We start from the raw sequence: 22,605 nt of genomic DNA, 5'->3' as shown, positions 1-22,605 counted from the left end.
TTTCACATTGTACCAATTAAATTTTCTACTACACTTAAAACTTAATTACTGTAGTTTGTGACAGCTTTTTGTCTCAAAGTATAATTCAACTTTGGTTCAAGCTACAAAATGTAACTTAATCTAAAATCAAAAATATTTATTGTGCTCAAGAAAGTTACTTGGGGGAAAACAAAAAGAAAAGAAAAATAATTGTTTACCCAGGAATTTTATATTTCTGTCTGAAGGCAATATAAATAAAACACAACCAGAATCGGTTATAATCAGATAATCATCATTTTACATTTAAGCCAATATAAAAAGTATGACAGATGGACGTCAATCCCAAGTTTTATAGAACTGCATTACGTTGGCTTCAAAGAGGTGCAAGAAACACTTTGGTATATGATTGCAAAATCCAGTTTCTTGCTTCTCCCACTATCTCTCCCTCTCTCTACACACATACAAAGCTTTCTCAGGAGTGTTTCCCCTCCCTCCATCTGGCGATCCGTCACCCCTCCTCCAGCTGCTGATGGTCCTGCTGTAGGCATATTCTCCTCAGCTCACTCACTCCTTCACAACCAGCCACTCGTGTGTGAAACTGTCCTGACAATATGCTTAAACCTGGATATATCGCAAACAGCGCACCTTTCTGGAGCACTTCCACAATTTGAGCTCTCAGTTCAGGAGAAGGACAGTCAATCAACACTACAGCTATGAGCTGTGCTTGAATGACCCATTGAGGAGCATTTTTCCTTTTTGACACTGAACGCTGTTCAAGATTTAGACATCCATAATGAGTCTTAAGAAGAGGAAGCCAAGCATGGTGTTTAGCTGGCACAAGTCTTTCTCCATCCTTGCCCCGTGGAGAAAAGGTAAGTGGTGTGACTCAAAATCTTCTGTTTTAGATACATGAAGTCATATTGCTTCACCCTGTTGCCTGTTGCGACACCTGGATAGGCAGCGCAGGTAGCAATTTGTCTGGCTGAGGTGTTGGAGGATGTTTAGGGACCTGTAATTTGAACTGTGATGTGTTATCTGATGGTCGAACACGGTTAGGGTTGTCTTCAAAAACATTCATTAGATGAGTTCCACAGGTAGTTGGGCTGATGTCATTTCAATAAAGTCAACTCTCCAAGCTGAGCTCATATAGAAAACCCACAAGACTTAACCGCAGACTTTATTATGTTTTGTTTTTAACTACAGTTGTTAGTGTTGCTTTGGTGTTAACTAGAAAAACATGTGGCAGAGGAGTAAATTTGTGTTTAATCAGTAAGAAATTGGAAGCAAACGTCAGCTTTAATGAGATATTTGTATTTGTTTTGCATTGTACATCATAGCCGTTTAGCATTTTGTTAGTGCTTATGCATTTTTAATAGTAATATGTGACCTGAGGGATTGTTTAAAAAGTTCTTGTTTTAAATAACGGAACTTTAATAGTCATTAATAGACTATTAACATGAATAGACTGCTTATGTTCACTAGTTTCCATTCAATAATGGAAGTACAGTTGTACAATAGCAATACCTTTAGATTTGGTTGTTAATCTTTACTACAAGCTGAATTATTTCAACAAGCAGGTGTGGTTCTCAATTAATGACTATATTAATGTTTATATATCGAGTATGTGCTTTTAGTGATGGGCCGAGAGCTTCACACAGGTGTTTCAACCTCAAGCAAAACCAGTATGAGAAACAGAGCGATATCAGATGTGAATGTTTTAGTGGTGACAGCTTCATGAGTGGGGCTCTTCTTCTCTACTTGAGTTATATTATACGTGACTCATAACTGCAACCAGGCACAGCTGCACGGGGCTGAATTCTTCATGTGTAACATCAGCCAATGTGTGAAATCACTGACGCACACAGGTAATATCGACTCAAAGCTTTCCTAGGGAGACGAGAAGAGATTACATTAGAATTTGGACACGGACTTTAAATGGATAGTTTTACTCACTGTTTAGTCTCCATTAAGTGTTTTCAAACCTTTATGAATTTCTGTCTTCTGTTGAACACTAAAGATATTTTGAAGAAAGTTGAAAACCTGTAACCATCAACTTGCATAGCATTAATTTGAAACTATTCAAAGGAAATGCAAGTAAATTATTTATAAATATGTTACTTTCTTTAGTTTTCTACAATATTTTAAATATTATTATTAAGATGCTAAATGCCCAAAAACATTGATTTTCTTCTGTTAAACACAAAATATATTTTGAAGAAAGTTAAAACCATTACTGACTTCCATAGTAGGACAAGCAAATATTATGGAAGTCAATGGTTACATGTTTTCAGCATTCTCCAAAATATCTTTTGTGTTTAACAGAGGAATGAAGCTGAAATAGAGCTTGAACAAGTACAGATTGAGTAAATGACGAGAGACAATTTTTTTGTGTGTATCAATTATTCCCTTTATGACTGAGATGGCCACACAGAAATACAGATATTCGTTATTATTACCTTTTTCCTACCTATTTACTTTTAATTTACCTAATGTAATAGACTGCAATGTTATCATTGTTACTATATTTTCAGTAGTGACTAATTCTATTTTACTTTTACATCAATGCTTTATAATTTTGACACTATACAAAGGAAATGCAAGTAAATTTAAATATAAATATGTTAACTTTAGTTTTTTAAAATGTACATTTTAAATATAATTATTATTAAGATGCAAAATACCCCAAAACGTTGATTTTCTGGGTCACACTAATTCTCATTACATTATAAATAGACTGTTAGGTTGGGGTTAGGGTTAGAGTTAGTGTAAGTTTTTTTTTAGTTTTTTTTTTATAAGTTCCCAGGTTCTGCAGGTTGCATTGTCCCAAATTTTGCTTGCCAATCTTAAACTAATTGTAATTGATTGTTTTGGTTTAATTTGGAATTTTCTCAACCAGCGCTGAGCCCGGGGGACCAGAGGGAGTGCTCTGACATGGCCCCCCCAGGTTCGAGTTAGTGTAAGTTGACATGTACTTGCAAAGTTTCTTATAGTCAGTTAAATGTTTGTTGAAGGAGCAGTATCAACATATTAAGCAAACATACTCAAATGGACCATCAAAGTGTTGCCCTTTTCTGTTGTCTGTTGAACACTAAATATTTTTTGAAGAAAGTTAAAACGATTAAACCAATTGACTTCCATAGTCGAAAAGCAAATATTATGGAAGTCAATGGTTACAGGTTTTTAGCATTCCTCAAAATAGCTTTTGTGTTTAACAGAAGAATGAAACTCAAATAGAATTTGAACAAGTGCAGATTGAGTAAATGAGAGAGAAATTTTATCTTTGTGTAAACTATCTCCTTTATGAGTGAGATGACCACAAAGAAATACAGATGTTCTTTATTATTGTTTTAGCAACTGTGCATTACAATTTTTTTTTTACCTATTACCTTTATTTTTACCTAATGTAATAGTCTGTAATGCCATCATTATAAAAGTACAATAACAAATATATTTAAACACCACATATGTTCAGTAGAAACTAATTCTATTTTACTTTTACATTTTTTACATCAAAGCGTTTGGCATTATTTTGAAACTATTTAAAGGAAATGCAAGTTAATTCAAATATAAATGTTAACTTTCTTTCGTTTTCTAAGATGCCATTTTTAATGCTATTATTAAGATGCTAAATGCCTCAAAACATGGATTTTCTGTCTTCTGTTGGACACTAAAGATATTTTGAAGAAAGTTGAAAACCTGTAACCATTGACTTCCATAGTAGGAAAAGCAAATGAAACTCAATGGTTACAGGTTTTGGGCATTCTTCAATTTACACAGAAATACAGATGTTCTTTATTACTGTTTCAGCAACTGTGCATTACTTTTTAAAACCTATTTTAAATGTAATAGACTGCAATATCATCATTATAAATATATATGATATTATACATAATATGTATACATAACATATTTTAGCCGAAACTAATTCTATTTTACTTTTTTTTTACCTATGTGTTTGGCATTATTTTGAAAGTATTCAAAGGAAATGCAAGTAAATTTAAATATAAATATGTTAACTTTCTTTAGTTTTCTAAAATAGACATTTGAAATATTATTATTAAAATGCTAAATACCTCAAAACATTGATTTTCTAGGTCACACAATATTTTGATGGTCCATTTGTTGAATTTAAGTTGCATTGCATCTACATGCCAACTAATCCTCATTACATTATAAGTAGACTGTTAGGTTAGGGTGGAGTTAGGGTAAGTTGACATGTACTTGCAAAGTTTCTTATAATCAGTTAACTGTCTATTGAAGGAGCAGTATCAACAGATATTATGCAGACAGTCTATTAATACTTAAACGGACTATCAAAATAAAGTGTTGCCTTTTTCTGTCTTCTGTTGAACAATAGAGATATTTTGAAGCTAAAACCATTTTAACAATTGACTTCCAGTAGGAAAAGCAAATATTATGGAAGTCAATGGTTACAGGTTTTTAGCATTCTTCAAAATAGCTTTTGTATTTAACAGAAGGATAAAATCTCGAATACAATTTGAACAAGTACAGATTAGTGACAAGTGAAATGTTATTTTTGTGTAAACTATCCCCTTTATGACTCAGATGGCCACACAGAAATGCAGATGCTCGGTATTATTGTTTCAGCAATTGTGCATCTATTACCTTAATTTTTACCTAATGTAACAAATATATTAAATATGTAACAGATACATTTAAACATAACATATTTTCAGTACAAACTACATTAAATCTATTTTACTTTTACATCAATGAGAATTATTTTGAAACTATTCAAAGGAAATACAAGTACATTTAAATATAAATGTTAACTTTCTTTAGTTTTCTAAAATGTCATTTTAATTATTATTATTAAGATGCTAAATGACCAAAAACATAGATTTTGTTTCCTAATAATATGGCATTTTGATGTTAAATCATTTCCATGTAAAACTAGTCAAGACAGATGACATTAAAATTCAGGCAATGCCATTAAGAGATGGCCTCACAGAAATGCACTTCTTTACTATTGTTTTAGCAATGCTGCATTGATTGTGGTCAAAAGTGTAAAACTTCAAAAATTCAATCCTAACTTTCTAAAAACCAACAATTTCCTCAGTAATCTACAATTTCATGGGTATTTTCAAAGAAACCGAAGAAGATACAAGAGCAGGGTGAGTTTGCCTGAGGGCTTGACTGATGTTACTGCTCCCGCACATTCTTGCCTTATCCTAATGGTGCTAGATAATGAAAGGCTGGCCGTTCAGTTCACATTGATAATGTGCTTCTGGAAAGACTCCTTAGGGTCAAAACCATTGGCTTGGTGGAGCTCAGAAAGAGTGCAGTGTAAACGTTCTGGCATTGTGATGAGAGAGACAGAGTGGTGCGAGGCACTAAAAGGTCTGCTGGCTTTAGATTAGGAAGAAGGAGAAAAGGGAATATGGTACATTTCACACCTCATCAAACCTGACATCTGGCCTTTGTCACCTCCTTCAGTAACATGCAATTCAGACAGAAAGAAGACAACACGTCAATTGGTGCAACCTTCATTTAAAAACCCACTGAGAAACTTTTGGTTTAAATAGGGGTTTGCCTATAAAAGGTTGACTTACGAATGCTGCATTTGGGTGGTTAGGGTGTTGCTATTGTTGTTAAAATTTTTTATGAGTTGCCTCTTGAAAAAAAGAAAAGAAAACAAGTGTGCTAATCTGTTTTATTCATTCGCACTTGTAGTACACTTCAAATCTCAGAGAGTAAACCCTCAGATTTAATTTCTACTCACCATCCACTTGTTTCGAATCAAAATGACTTTCCCTCATCTGTTGAACACAAAAGAAGATATTTTGAAGAATGCTGGACTCCAGTATCCGCTTGTTAAGTGGTGACGTATGTTTCCGGGTCCAAGCCGTCATTCATTTAAGTTGAGAAATCAATTGTTTATGATCTCTTTTTATTCCTATCACACATTAAAGTTAATTTTACATAAAGTCATAGTGTACACAACAATCTCTGGGCTTGTTGCATAACAAACACCAAAATTTTTACACTTTATAAAAAATTAATCACTTTCTGGCCGTTGGATAATAGGCATGGACATATATATTGCGATCGGGATTTTCGAAAGTATTAAATCGCTTTGTAAACGTTTATTATTACCATTTCATGGGTCTCCCCATTCAGTTGAATAGAGTGCTTGGACCCGGAAGCCGCTTCGCGTGACGTCACACTTAACAAGAGGATAGCCACTGACTTCCATACAACTTCTTTCCCACTAAAGATGTCAATGTCAATCTTTAAAATTCTTTAAAAATATCTTCTTTTGTGTTCTCATAATGAGAAACTCAGGTTGGAACCACCTGAGAGTGAGTACATTTTCATTTTTGGGTCAACTGTCACAAAGTGTATATTTTAAAAAGGGTGTTGTAGACAATATAATATTAATGAAAAGGAGAGTGGTCTAGGATTCTCCAAAAAATATTCCACTTCTTAAAAAAGGAATAATTTAACACATTTAAATAATTATGTTTTGTATATTTTATGCTTTAACTTGTATTTTAAAGTGTTGAGGTGTACATTTATTTTGATGTGTTGCATAACATATGCTGTATGAAAATTATCATTATTGTAGCATATTATATTTAGGCCCAATTTAAAGTTACTGTACTTTTTAATGTACTAGACTGCAATATCATCATTATAAATGTGTGATCACATATTATTTTAATGTATGCATACAGTTGAATTATTAGCCCCCCTTTGAATTTTTTTAATTTCCCAAATGATGCTTAACAGATTCAGGAAATTTTCACAGTATGTCAGATAATATTTTTTCTTTTGGAGAAAGTCTTAATTGTTTCATTTCGGCTAGAATAAAAGCAATAAAAAAAAAAAAAAAAATAATAATAATATATATATATATATATATATATATATATATATATATATATATATATATATATATATATATATATATATATATATATATTTTTTTTTTTTTTTTTTTTAAGGTCAAAATTATCAGCCCCTTCAAGCTATATATTTTTTTCAGTAGTGGGTTTTACCTAACCTCCCTAGTTAACCTAATTAACCTAGTTAAGCCTTTATATGTCACTTTAAGCTGTATAGAAGTGTCTTGATATATTATGTGCTGTCATCATGGCAAAGATAAAATAAATCAGTTATTAGAAATGAGTTATTAAAACTATTATGTTTAGAAATGTGTTGTAAAAATCTGCTCTCCGTGAAACAGAAATTGGGAAAAAAAAAATAAACAGTGGGGCTAATAATTCAGGTGGACTAATAATTCTGACTTCAACTGTATGTGCACAAATAAAAAATAGTAATAATAATAATAATAATAATAAAAACAATAAACTTGTCATGTTAAAAGTGCCAGTCCAGAGATTTTTGGTTATTATTCTCTTAGGGTCATTTAGTCTACCACCCAAGTGCTAACAGGGTTTTGACATTCCCCTGGCTATAAAAATAGAAGACCTGCCCTGGCCTGCTTCTGACCTCTCCACCCAGAATCACAATGGCCATGTCTGCAGACAAGACCGTCCCTAAACGCCTATACTTATCCCACTGCATCCACAAACAATACTGTCAATAGCTTAAGTTCAGCTAAAACTTCATTCTCCAACTTCCATTCAAGAGAAAGCCAATTAGTATTTGCTAAAAAAAAAGCTTTGGTTGTGCTCATCTGTTTTCTATAGATCAGAGCTCACTCATATTAAGTCAAATCAGGCTTGAATTTATAGACACAGTGAGTGCAATATAATAAAGCAAGGTAAATTGCTCAAGTGTGTCTTCACAACGAACATAAGATGATTGATCATCTACAGTGCTTAGCATGTGTAAGTACACCCCTCACAAATCTATCTTTCAAATTCATATTTTAATAGGAAGCTATACAATATCATAATATTATGCATATACATTAGATTAGTCCGTACTGAAGACAAATCTGGAGCTTATCTAAGTAATTTACTATAATGGTCCAAAAACCAGTACACCCAATTTTTTAATGTTATAAAATATTAAATACAAATTAAGAAAACAGGAAAAATCAATAGAAGCAAAAATAAAAAAAATAAAATAAATAATAATAAAAAAAGATTTGTTGAAATTTAGTTTGTAACTTTTTTTTTTTTTTTGCAATATTTAGCTTGAATTTAATTGTTTTATATTTATATTTCTAAATATGTTTGGTCTCTAAAATATTATTGAAATGAAAAAAATAAAAAATAAAAAATAAATAAATAAATAAATAAATAAATAAATAAATAAATAAATAAATAAATATAAATAAAAATACTTGGATGGGGTTCGAACTCAGGTCTGTGGCATTGTAACACAATGTGCCAGCCGTTGGACCACAATTGGACTGTTATGACAGTGCATACTACTCTCATACTACCCGCAGAAATTGATGCCTTAATCTTTTTCTCTCCTTTTTATATTTCTGATCAAGTTATGTCAAATTTATTATTGTAGTGAATTATCTGATTTTCAATGAGCAAATGTAATATTCATTAATATTAATTATTTGAATTCTTATTTTCACTAAGGTGCCGCAGTTTGGAATCGAATGATAGTTACATCATCATTAACCTGCAGGCTGCATTTTGCTCACAGGGCTGCGAAAAAATAAATAAAAAGAGCGGAGCTGCTGCGAAATAATGAATAAAAAGAGTGAGGCTATGGTCAAATAATTAAATAAATTAAAAACGTGTGATTGCTGAGAGTGCAAGCAGCTAGGGACACCAGCCCTCGTAGCCAAAAAAACGGACCGGCCCACCGGGAATTCCCCGGTCTTCCTGATTAATCAATCTGGGCCTGGATTATTATAAACAGAAACAGCATCAGTCCAGTTTTCAGAGTTTAAATTTAGTTTAGCTCAATTCAGTGTGGTTTAATTTTCACTGCTGAAAGTCCAAACACTGAAGATCAAATCCATCAATGCGCAGCTCCAAACCATGCGAGTCAGTGGCGATGTTCATGCATTTAAAAAGCTGCGATACAACACCACTTAAAATACATATTGTTAGGTTATATTTTCTTTCCTGGTTTAAGCCTCGGCCGGGTCAGTTGGCGTTTCTGTGTGGAGTTTGCATGTTTTCCTTGTGTTCGCATGGGTTTCCATCTGGTGCTCTGCTTTCCCTCACTGTCCAAAGACATGTGCTAAAGGTGAATTGGTAAGCTAAATTGGCTGTATTTATATGTGTGAGGAGTGTTTGAGTGTTTCCCAGTATTTTGTTGCAGCTGGAAGCGCATCAGCTGCATAAAACATACTGTATGCTGTATAAGTTGGCAGTTTATTCTGCTGTGGCGACCCCTGATTAATAAAGAGACTGAGCTAAAAAGAAAGTTAATGAATGAATGACAAACTGAAACTAAATCTGACCCATAGTTGTTAATAATTATATTTCATAAAAATTAATTTGTTAAAATGTAATTGCTTATTTCATATAGTGTAAAGAATATTTAAAGTAGAACATCAAAATAAAGCGTATAGTTTTAATAAACTTTAGTTTTAGTACAATGAACTCCATTATTGATATCCCCTGAGTCAGTTCAGCCAATTAGCAGAAATGAATCATCTTCTCATCTCTGGTTGCATGTGTCATCAGAGAGTTTTACCTTCAGTTTAGCTGTCTGTACAGCAGAACTCACGATCACAGCAGTGCAGAAATGTGGTAAACATGAGTGGGTGAGGCCAGATGGGGTAAACACGTTCTCAGTTGAGCTTGTGAATTCTTCACATTTCATCCCTGTGGATGTTTCTATCGATGGCTCTTAATGATTCTCACATTCTTCATCTCAAATGATTAGCTGCAGCATTTAGTTATACTGAAGCAGACTTTTCCTCTCCCTTTCGGGACATATAATTGACAAAATGTGTGCTGAGTGGTTTTGTCTCCCAGAAATTCTTCAAATTAAATATTTATTAGTCTTCCCTTTAAAACATCGCTGCGCTATATCCAGTCCATCTGGGATATATCAGTGATTTTATTAATCTTCGCACAGCTGTAAAAAACACTGGAGCAGATGATTCCAGGATTCTTGAATGTGAACGGAGTATTTTATCAGCTCAAAAATGTGAAGCACTTGCTAGTTGTACACAGTGAAAAACATTCTCCGCTGGTCTAGAACAAAAACACTACTGCAGGTAGAAGAAATTCAGTCAGTGAGAAAATTATGCACTCAGATACATTTAAAGATTATGGAAGATTCATTTCCAACACACAAGTAAAATTACTAAATATAAAGACAACATTATGGCATAAAAATAAAAACATAATATATTAATATTAATATATATATAAAATATCATAACTGTAATTGAAAATAAAAGGATGTATATATATGTATATATATATATATATATATATATATATATATATATATATATATATATATATATATATATATATATATATATATATATATATTAATTTATTTTTTAACTTTTATTTTTTTGGACAACAGAATGTACTTTTGAGGCTTTTTAGGCAAGAATGTAGTTATTTAGATTACATCTTTGCATTTAGTTCCTAAGGATAGTGCTTATTTTAGATATTTGTAATTTAGGAGATGCCTGTCATTGAGCAGAGCAAAAACGGTCGACGTTGTTTATCTACAAGATGGCAACAGAAACCACATGATCAGCCCTTAAAGGAGTAAAGATCTATTTTTGTCAAACTACAGCTGATCAAATCAATAAAAAATTGGTGAGTGACATTCTAAGTCAGTGGTCACCAAACTTGTTCCTGGAGGGCCGGTGTCCTGCAGATTTTACCTCCAACCCTAATCAAACACACATGAACAAGCTAATCAAGGTCTTACTTGGTATAGGTATACTTGAAGCATGTAGGCAGGTGTGTTGAGGGAAGTTGGAGCTAAACCCTGCAGGGACACCGGCCCTCCAGGACCGAGATTGGTGACCCCTGTTCTAAGTCAATCTCTTGTCATTTGTATGTTGTAATGCTGTATTTATAGTAATTGTAGTGTATTGAGTGTGAGAAGGGAATCGCATATTAGGAATGTGTGTATTTTGTGTTGCCACTCTTTGTATAACCGTGAGTTACTGTTTGGTTGGCCATCTGTTTGTTTCTAATGAGTCTCCGGTTTTCGTTATTGCAGACTAGTTCAGTAAAAAGAAAGAAGAAATGCCCGCATGTGTTTAGCATTTTTTCATGTCGCAAACACAACAATAATCTGGTGGTGTTTGCGCCGCTTTGGCTTTTCAGGGTTAATTATTGTGATCTCCCGATTGCAACAGATAAATACTGGGAAATGTCTAGATTGATGGCATTTCATGCCATTCAACCTTATAATCTTAAAATGTGAGCGAAACATCCTGTTTTGTCATTACTTTGGACATTAAGCTAGAGAATCATTCAAACGCTAGCTCTAAAATGACATTGGTGAAGTAGCAATGGTTTCCGCTTTTTTTTTGATGCCAACTGCGGATGTGAATTAATGGCGGAAGAAAGTAGTTCCTCATACAAAAAGATTTTGAGACTCTCCGTGTGTGATTTTCTATTTATATACACTATTACGCCATCGAACTGCTGTGCGATAAGGCTATATATTGTCACTGGTGGGACACTAAGCCCAACGCACGCCTCCCACCAGTGCGGATATACAGCCATATGGCACTGCTACTCATGTGATATTGCTCATATATATATATAATAGCATATTAAATTATTCAATTGCAGTTATGATATAATTGTTCCAAAAAATAATAATTCTGACAATCATTTAATGCTATAACTATGACTTTTCCTGTTATTTTATGTCATGAATTATTATTTTTTAAATTTTCCAAGTAAGGATTTTTCTTTTTGGATGTGATTAGTATTGTATCTGTCTTTTTTCTCTTGAAGCAACCCCTCTACAGATATGTGCAGCTTACAAAGTGATAAGGCCCAGGGAAAAAAAAACTGTGTGGTTTGATTCCTGTGAACACTGTCATTGTCCTGTTTTTATTTTAAATTCATTATACTCTGCAGTATGAAGGACCTTAGCATTACTTACATTCCTGGCTGCCAGGGGCTAGTAAGGTCTTTTTGATCTCTATTTACAAGCGGCCACGTCTGAGCGATGTTAATTGAAAACCGAGGGGGATTTTGATGCTGACTACTTGCTCCTACTGAGTGGCATCAAAAATGTCCCACAATCAGCAGTTCTGTAGTCCCAGCTGGAGCGCATGGGTGTAGGAAAGACTGACCCAATGGGTCAGCCTAATTGACCTGCAGATTTTTTAGCAAATTTTTTATTCAAAGCCTAGAGGACTGCAATTACTGTATGCTTGGATTTCATGTTGAGACAACTTGTTTGTAATTTTGGGAAAAGAGGTAAGAAGATGTGTTCATTCTGTTAGAAGATAAATGTTTATGCAGAACTGATGATAAAATCCAATTGTATTACAAGAAACCAACCAACACAGATTTTTACTATAGATGTCAGTCTTTTATCTTTTCTACATACTATATTTGCTTTTATCATGGGCAGACACATTATTTTCTGAAAAATTGTTGATTTACACTCGGCAAGGGCGTAGATTTGGCATGGACTATGAGGATGTGCCCCCACCAATATCTAGCAATTACTAAAATGCCCCCACCAATAATTGAATCACCTTTAAAATAAAATAATGCTCCGTCAACCCTTGGAAACCTAGACATGCAGAAAGGGTTTAATCACATTCTGTTCTCGGGTCCTCCCTCCCACAAACACATAAGGACAATGTGATTGGCTGGGCCTATTTATGCTGCAGTGACAGCTGTAATTACGTTTGGATGTTAGAAGTGTCAAAGCAAGGACATTTTTCAGTCCTCCTTCACTGTGCAAGATGCGGACATAAGTAGCTACTTATCCACGTTTTTTCAAGTCAAGTTCGCTTGAAGTTCACCATAATAAAATTATTAAATTCATTTCAATCCACCTTTATTTGTATAGCACTTTTACAATGTAGATTGTGTCAAAGCAGCTTCACATAAAAGATCATAGTAAATTGAAACAGTGTAGTTCACCCGTGTATTACCCAAGACTGTGCTATTAATGGAAATTTAGTTTTATTTTGGCTTTCATGATTATGAAAAACAATAATACAGTAGGGGGCGACGTAGTGGCGCAGTAGGTAGTCCTGTTGCCTCACAGAGAGAAGGTCGCTGGTTCGAGCCTCGGCTCAGTTGGCGTTTCTGTGTGGAGTATGCATGTTCTCCCTGCATTCGCGTGGGTTTCCTCCGGGTGCTCCGGTTTCCCCCACAGTCCAAAGACATGCGGTACAGGTGAATTGAGTAGGCTAAATTGTCCATAGTGTATGAGTGTGTGTGTGAATAAATGTGTGTGGATGTTTCCCAGAGATGGGTTGTGGCTGGAAGGGCATCCGCTGTGTAAAAACGTGCTGGATAAGTTGGCGGTTCATTCCGCTGTGCCGACCCCGGATTAATAAAGGGACTAAGCCGACAAGAAAATGAATGAATTAATAATACAGTAGGGATAAAACGGTTAAATTGCATCAGATGCCACCCTAAATTTCTCTACATTCATACCTCCTGAAGCAAGATTGCAGTAAAATCATCTAAATTGACATGGAACATTGTTATTTGTATTATTAATAGTTTAAAGCCTGTATTCATGTTTTTAAAAGCATGAAAGAGAATTTGTGCTCTTTTATGCTATAGGGGTGTATGTCCCCACTAATGTCAAGAGCAAATCTACACTCTTGACACTCGGTTATCACAAAAGAACAGGATTATCATAGACTTTTTACCGTTTGTTGCTTTATATGGTCTCATTTACTTTGATGAAACAAAATAATGAAGTGTATTTGTAGTAGATCTTGCACAGGTTTATACTGAAGTCCAGGCATACACACATAGGTTTACGAGAAAGAATTACAAAAACAGCACTGTTTTTAATGGGGGTAGGGGGGGAGAAGGTAATACAATCAATGTTTTAACAGGCACAGTCTAATCTGGGGAAAAATGTATAAAGAATAACAAAACACATCGGTGTGTTTTTGATGTTTGCTTATTATTAAAAGTATTATAAAAAGATAATCTGTCAATCTAAGAGAAACCTGGGAACGGCTGAAGTGGTTGTTATTGTTATCTTTTTCAAGGTTTAAATGGTCATGAAATGGTAACTTAGTGTACGGTTACTTGGCTCACATTGTATAGGTGGGAATAATGCGAATCTTCAGAGCTCAGATGTCTCAGTTTCCTTAGTTTGTAACCGAGTGAAGCATTTCCTCTTAAATAAATTCAGAATGAACATCCGGTGAATCATCTAATTTGCCATTCATTTCCACTCAATGAAGAGATCTTGTCAGTCATGTATCTTTTTTTACTCTTTTTTTTTTTTAAATAAAAAAAGGGGAACATAACTAATAATATTTAGCACATTTACTCCATTTTAACACATCTACATATATTCCAAAATATTGAGAATATAAGGACTGCAAATTCTGCAATACGGAATATTCATAAATGGTATAACTTATACACATGTGAGCAATTAGCGGATCAGAGGCTCAATTCTGCATGCCTGAAAAAAAAAAAGTATTTATTTATTTGTTTGTTTGTTTATTTTCTCACGTCTCTTCCAAAGTACTCACCAGACATGCACATTCAAAAATCATTCTTTCAAATGAGGACACAAGCTCAGAGTCAGACATGGGAACAGTGAGATAAAGATTTGGTAAAACACCTGAAATGTATCAGATTTCCAATACTTTGAGGGAGCTGAAATAGCATGAAGCTAATGCACAGATCAAAGTTCAGAGTTAGACAGGTATATATGACTTTTTTGTGGACCACTGATGATAAAGAATGCTTAAGAGAATGCGTGAGATAAGCTGACCTCTTTCAGCACAGGAAAGCATGTCTGTATATAAAGACTTTTAATATAATATAATTAGAGCTGAACAAAAATCCAATTTGGAAAGTGTTTGCATTATTATATATTTTTTTGTTAGTTTGGAAAAATCATTAAAAATGTCTGTACAACTGCATTTAACACGTTTACTTTTTACAAATTTTTTTTCATTAAGGTAAAAAGATTAGTTTTGTAAGCAAAACTTTGCAAGTTCACCTAAAAAAGCTTCTGTCAACTTTAAGCTGAGTTATTCTTAGACCTCCTCATTTAAATAAATGAAGGAACAACAACAAAAATAATAGTAACACCAATAATAAAATTAATGTCATTATTATTAACAACGACAACAAAATACTACAACAATAATGCTAGCGTGATGTAACGAAATTATTATTCATTTGTAATATATCCTTATTTTGTGGGTCGGGGGTGGGGGTGGTGTGGTTGCTGGTGTACAACGCTTAGCGCATTTAATTTGTGTTTACCTGTTATGTATATATGAGCAATATCACACGAGTAGCAGTGCGATATGGCTGTATATCGGCACTGGTGGGAGGTTTAGGGAGGTTTAGCCTTAGTTCCGCCACCAGTGCCGATATACAACCATATCGCACTGCTACGAGTGTGATATTGCATTTATACAACAGTTTGATGGCATAATTGTGTATATTAAAACAAAATAAAACATGGAGAGTCTCAAAAACCTTTTTTTTATGAGGAACTACTTTCTTCCGCGTTGGATTCAAATCATAAGCTGACAGTTAAACAGCTGAGCAAGCATCTTTTAAACTTTAGATCTGTAGTGTCTGCTTTTTGCTGGCTGTTCGTGGGCGGAGTAATACACAAAGGGTAAAGAGGCTGTACGGGTGCTGATATTACTTAAATATATCACGGTAATCAGCCAATCAGATTCTAGAACCAGACAGAACTGTTGTATTGACCTTATTCTCCGCAGACGAGCGGGCGCTGCCATTTGAATCTTTTTGGTACGAGACTTCTGGTCTCATTCACTTTCATTCATTTTTAGACATTAAAAACTAATCGTTTCGCTGTTTGATGTTGTAAACTGATATTTCCTTGTTATATTATTCTACTTGGTCTGTATAGTCATGCAAACATTTGCTTGTAGAGCAAGTAGTTTGACCGTTTTTTGCCGTTTATTATTCCTTGTCATTTCTCCCATAGGCGACTGAAATGGAAGTTCTAAGACAATCGCGAAAACAGGCGCACTTCTGCATTTTAGAATAAGGTCAATATATATATATATATATATATATATATATATATATATATATATATATATATATATATATATATAGGGTTTGATATTAACTTTTTCATCACCAGCCACTGTGGCTAATAGTTTTCCACTGTTACTAGCCACTTGCCGTTTTCACTAGCCACAATTTTTTTTATTGGGAAAATAAATTTTATATGCATACATTTGACTTTGGGACGGGTTTTGGCATGCTAAAATTACATAATTTAGATTTTGTGTTTTTTCCACTTGCCTCCTCGTTCATTTAACTGTTTTTTGTTTATGGGCTTACTCATTGAGCATGAGCAAATGGGTTATGCTTTCATAAAAAAAGTGTCCCATTGCAATGTTTTCTTTCACAGGACTTTTCAGGGCTCAACACAATAAGGATTTACTTTTTTTCTCTGGCCAAACCAAACTAACTATTTCCTTGCCACAATTTTTAAATAAAGTGTCAAAACGGGCAAAATACTGCTGTATACATACACTTTTTATTCAACAAAACAGCTGACATTTAAAAAAAAATATATATTCTCACGCATCTAAAACTATGCACAGTGGTCTGTTCTGGCTCAACTTTCCAGATCACAAGTTAACTATGCATACAACAACATATTAAAGCAATATTATCGTAAAGGATGATTATTAAACTATATAAACAAAAATAACAGCAAGCAAAAGAAAGCAGGTAAAAACATTCTGTGTGCGATAATGAAAGGATGATGGCGCGCACACGGTTAATGTTTGGCCAGTTAATAATCTGTTCAAAGAACGATTAAAGCGAAAGCGACAACAACTGCTGCTGCTTACAAAGAATCTCGACCCCTTGAAGGACTGTGGGTGCACGAGCGTCAAACTAGTTTTGTTTGCAGGCATGGTTGCTTGGAGTGAGGAAATGGCACAGGAGCTTTTAAACGCTCACGTGCATCAAATCATCTGTGTGCGCGACACTAAAGCCCTCGTTAGTGAGTGAGGAAAGCCTGTCTCGCCGTGCGCACGATCCTCTCATTCGTTGTACACCTGCTTTCTTTTGCTCGGGCGAAAAGCTGTTTTTGGCAGTAGTGCTGCTTCTCGAGCCAGCATATATATATATGCAAGTTTTTTTCCTATCAAAATGAAAATGTCAATTCTAATGCCTATAAAGATCAAATAATAAATCGAACTTTCAAAACAACAACCCAAATGATGGATCAAACGCTCAAAGAATCAAGTAATAAATCAAAATGCATTCTCAAATGAGAAAATCACATGTATTTGATATTTAATTTTCATGAAAAACCCCTGTAAAAGCATGCAATAGTTAAATGACAAATTAAATGCTCAAACTATAATTCAATTGGAAACAGTTTCTGCTTCCTCCTGATTACACACACATATAGCTGGAAGCTCATAATGGACTGATTACTAGGACTATAAAGTATAAAGACACCTCGTTCTTACAGACTCTTTGCTGAGTCTTTTTTTTTGAAGCATTACAAAGCATTTTTCCCTGTTTGTCCTGCCAAGTTTTGATCCTTGTCTTGTTTACCGTTATTGTTGTTTTGCCTCCTGTCTTGTTTCTAAAGCTGCGATCACACTGCACTTTTCTTCTCATAGACTCCCATTCATACGCACGCGAATGCGTCACACCGGAAACGTAAACTCGTTTGCTGCATTGGAAAGTTCAATTCTGTATCTAATCAATGTTTTGTTAATGTTGGTCTTTGTTTTAGTTTGTTTATTGAACTATGTTTGTTTGTTCTGATAATGTATTAATTCTAAGTACCAATTTCCTAAAGAGTTTTTTTGTTCACTGAACTTCAGACATTTTAGGTCAACGCAAGCGATGTTTTTAAAATTTGAGTTAACAAGAAAAAGCGAAAGGAAATAAGGATTATGTTTTATTTTAAGTGCAGAATCAGATTAATGCCAATTAGGCCTGTGTTTCTACACAAACAAACCTGTCTTTGTTGATGGCAGCCTTCAGTGCAGAAGAACTGACTGGCATAATAATGTCATACAGTGGAATTAACCAATAGAATGTATCATAACAATGATAACACAGTCAATCCCTATTCCAGTTCATTGCTTTAAGATTTTGTAGTGATATCATTATATGTTTGAGGATCACGTCAAAGAGTGAACTGGGATGGGGTTTTCAGTTTTGAGCTTTCAATGAAGTGTTCACAAAATGTGATACTTGTTGACTGTATAAAACATTTTAATAAAGTGAAAACCTCTCTTTCCATTTGTTTTGCAGGCAAAGGGGATATTGTTTTAGAGAATGAAGTTGTCCTGACGAAAATGAAACTCCTCAACAACTTTCCTGAGAAACTCCTAAATGGTGAAGATTCCATTTCATCCATCTCCATTTCAATGTCTGAGCAGGAAAACACAGAGCCTCTCCAGGCTGACGACGTTATGTCCGTCCACAGTGTTGCTCCTGAAACAACAGTGCCTGAAACCAAAACAGACTATCTATGTTCGATATTTACTGATTCTGGGCTTCCGAGATTGTACAAATTTGAATCTGAGGACTCTGGGGTAGAGATGACTAGTGGAGCAACTTCCCCATCCACCCCAACTGGTTCAGAGCAAAGCTTTGTGGTCCACAGCAGAGAGTCTTCATGCGACTCTGGCAACCTGAACTCTCCGTTATCTGCTGACAATCGTCTCGAAGATAGTTCGGTCTTTTTGGAAACTGAACAAACGTCTTGTAAGTGCACTAAACAAGATTCTAATACCATTTTGGGAGATAGAACAGAGGATGAGAAAGCTGAGGACAACTTAATAGACATCATTACAGATTCAGAAAGGTCTGAGGATAGAGCCCTGAGGAATACCACAGAGAACTGTAAAACTACCACTGAAATCGCAACAGTACGAGAGGAAATAAACACTGCATTGGCTGATGACACCATGTCAAGGAGTTCTGCCGATCATTATGATGGCACGACAGGACCTGAATTTCAGCAATCGCCTTTGAGGAAAAGTACAACCAGCGACAGTCTGGATGAATATATGGAGGAGTGCTGCAGGTTAAGTGAGGTAGTAAAAACTATTTACATGCATTATTGTTATTTACTAAACATCCTGGTGTTACATCTACTTTCACACAATCAATAATGATTAGTCATAGTAAGCTAGCAAGAAAGTGGTACAAGTATTAACATTATTCCCCTTTATCCCAGATTGGTATGCATTACACAGTATTTTTTGAGACTGTATCCACAAGGCAAAAGACCAATTACGTAACATTTTAAGTATGAATGTTTAGCTTTCTCAGAGATTTTTGCATTAAGATTAGTGTGAAATGTTCTTTCTGTCAACCAATGTTTGTTTACCACTGCCAAACATGACTTGACAACAGTGTACAGGTTATAGTTTTTCATTTATCCTAATTGCAACTAGAAAATTTAAGTAACTTACTGACATTTATTGGAATTTGCAGTCTCAGACAGTGAAAGTAACCCGTTTGTGAATGAAATGAAACGTCAGGATAGTAAAATGAATAGCCTGTGTTTACAGTTCAGAAGCACACACACACATCCTTTCTCATTAGCCCTAATGTCGGTCTTCCCGCATCTTGACGTCATCAGCTCATCACTGAATGTGCATTCAATGACCAAGAAGGAAAACAGGATAAATGCCTTCCTGTGGGTTGTGCTTTTTTTCTAAACTAAATGCTTCTTTCAGCATTTCTGCTCATTTTCCAAATATAGCGCTCATATGGCACACCTCATCTAGCTAACAGACGGCTTAACATTTAAATATTCTAATGAATATTATTTACATATTTCTTTCAATATGATACTAAAAAGTGTTTTCTAAGATATGCAGAGTGAAATATTTAAATAAAAAATAGAGTATTGACATAATTGATTTAAGTCAGAATGGTACGGTAAACTATTTGCAGTAAAATGTCACCCGTACTACATTAAATTCCAGTTTTTATGTTAAAAAAAGATAAAGTTGGCATGTGTTGCCCACTGTTTTTTCTGGTGAATTTTAACTGTTTAACTGGCATTTTGAAACAAAACACTCAAACCCAGTTTAACCAAAGAGCTTAAAATGATGAAGATCCGACACTCAACAAAAAGTTTCATTTAAACAGCAGCGCCCAGAAACAGCCCCGGATTCCGCCATTTTGGAGTGAAAGTGTTGGGCTGTCTATTAGATCTCGCGATGGCAAGCAGCTGCTTTGTTTTTTATTTATTTATTTAAAAAGTGCATTAAAGCTGAGATACACCTGAAAGACGACAATACAACACTTACTATCACAATCATCAGCACTTTTAATAGTTTTATTTGACTTATAATATGCTGTTGTTCTATTGGAATTTTCATTCCAAAATGGCTGCCATCTAGTGGCTGTTTCCAAAATCGCACTAGAGTGTCGCTTCTTAGTGATTCTATGCTCTTTGGTTTAACCAAAGACTACAGAATACACATGTCACTCCTATACTTTTGAAAGGGGAAAAGGGTAACTGTCAATATGGCGATTGAAGCCCCGCCTTCTATTACAGGAGCCAATCATTCATTCATTCGTTTTCTTGTCGGCTTAGTCCCTTTATTAAACCGGAGTCACCACAGCGGAATAACCCGCCAACTTATCCAGCAGGTTTTTACGCAGCGGATGCCCTTCCAGTCGCAACCCATCTCTGGGAAACATCCACACACACATACACACACACGCATACTCTACGGACAATTTAGCCTACCCAATTCTACCCAAGTCTGCCTTCTAGTACAGGAGCCAATCAGTGATCGCTATAGAATGAAAGTTCTCTGGGGGAAGGGCTCAAACCAGACAGAGATCGTTGTTGTTTAACTTTATTGGTTATTCGTAATATGAAATGTAATCGTAAGCTTGGCAAGTAGTTTTGGAGAATTTGATGTTTCTCCATTCAAACAGAATGCCAGAGCATACTGCCCGAGAGGCGTTTCAAAGATGACCAACGAATGAAATGACTTGCCTTAAAATGACTTTGGTTTAACTAAAGAGGCACAATATAAACAAATTTTGATATATTTTGAGTTATCAATGTAAAATCTATGTTGTCCAAATATATATATACACTAAAGTCTCTATAAGTTCTTCTCAGCTTGTTATGTTGGCGTGAGAAAGCCTAGTTAAACCTAGTTATACCATATGGTCTCCCATCCAGGTACTGACCAGGCCCTGCTAGCTGCAGTGAGTAACCGGTCTTTGGCTGCAGGGTGACATGGCTGTGGCCGACATTTGTGTGATTTAAGTTGTATCATATATATTTTTTTAAATATACAAATAGTTTACCAGTTGAAGGTCAGCTTCTACTGTGGCAAACATGTTATGTGTATAATGATGATGCATTAATGATAACCACCACAGCAACCACAACAGATCACTGAGGGAGATGTGCTGAAGTACAGTACTGAGAGCCTAGAGGATGTACTGCAGGGAAAGCTTCAGATCTCTTCCCTTTAACGTGGCCGCCACATCACACAGCACCTGTTCATCTGTGTTGAGAGAGCATGCAGATTGCTGTGCAGATTGCAGCTGGAACAGCCATTGCCTCTCATCTGGCCTGTTTCCCTCAGTCCACCATACTCGTCCAAGCTTCCCTGGATGCATCAAACAGGTGTCAAATAGCTCAAATTACTCACATATTTACTCAAATAATGCCTCTTTGATAGCTTCTAGGTCTTTTGGTGGCCAGCGACTGAACTTTTTTTTTATACGAATGGTCGACTTTATGGGAGCTATGATGACAGGTAGCCAGGGCGGTAAACTTGGCCCTCATCATCACCTGTCACCACAGCTAATAAGCTAATTCCTATGCGAGTTTAATGGAGCTCTGTGGCCTGAGGAAGAGGATATTGAAAAGGGACTATGAGCTTTTTTTCCCCCATCCGCTTCAAACATGACAACTTCAAAGGGCCTCTCTCTCTCTCTCTCTCTCTCTCTCTCTCTCTCACTTCTAATCTGATTTGTTCCTAACATATGAGGGTAGGAAGGACACAGAGCTACAGTGAAGATTTAAATGTACAGCAGGTGTATGCTAATCACAATAGACTGATTGATAACTTTCAACGCTGATATACTGCGAAATTAAACAAAATGCATTCATTCATAAAGGCAAACTTCCTTCAAAAATGAAAACTTGCTATTAATTTCATTCACAGATGTAGAAGACGGTAGAACGATAAAATAATGAAACTCTGAGAATTTAATTGATTACAAATTCTCCCATTTAAAACAATCAAATGAATGTAACTTTTACAGAAAACTGATAATTGTAGGTTTAGTGATTAAATGGCAGACAATTTTGTATTTAGGGACTGAGCATACTGAGCAATACTGCTCGGCCCTATTGGAATTGCTTTGTTTCTTCTTCTTCTTCATCTTATTATTCGCATGAATCGCCATTTTGAGGGTCTAAACATGCTCGAAATCTCACAAAACAAAAAAGTGCAACCCAAGCTCATTCTGAAGACGTAGCCCAGTGGACGTTTCTGGAGACCGCCAATTACGTGGCCGGAGGTACGTTTGGCTG

General features: G+C 35.1%; 1 protein-coding gene across 2 annotated transcripts in view; it reads left to right on the top strand.

The window, feature by feature from the left end:
• Positions 1-485: 485 nt before the first annotated feature.
• Positions 486-22,605, top strand: part of si:ch211-250c4.3 — a 58,028-nt gene continuing 35,908 nt past the window's right edge. Inside the window, 2 exon segments of one of the 2 annotated variants that reach the window (NM_001365219.2) lie at positions 486-851; positions 18,330-19,117. In NM_001365219.2, the coding sequence (NP_001352148.2) occupies positions 773-851; positions 18,330-19,117 (867 nt within the window). In that variant the 5' untranslated portion in view covers positions 486-772. 2 annotated transcript variants of the gene reach the window in all.

This window comes from Danio rerio, chromosome 13 (genome assembly GCF_052040795.2).
Source record: "Danio rerio strain M-AB ecotype USA chromosome 13, GRCz13ab, whole genome shotgun sequence".
NCBI lineage: Eukaryota > Metazoa > Chordata > Actinopteri > Cypriniformes > Danionidae > Danio > Danio rerio.
Note: the sequence above shows the minus strand (reverse complement) of the source record. Positions and strands in the feature narration are given on the sequence as shown.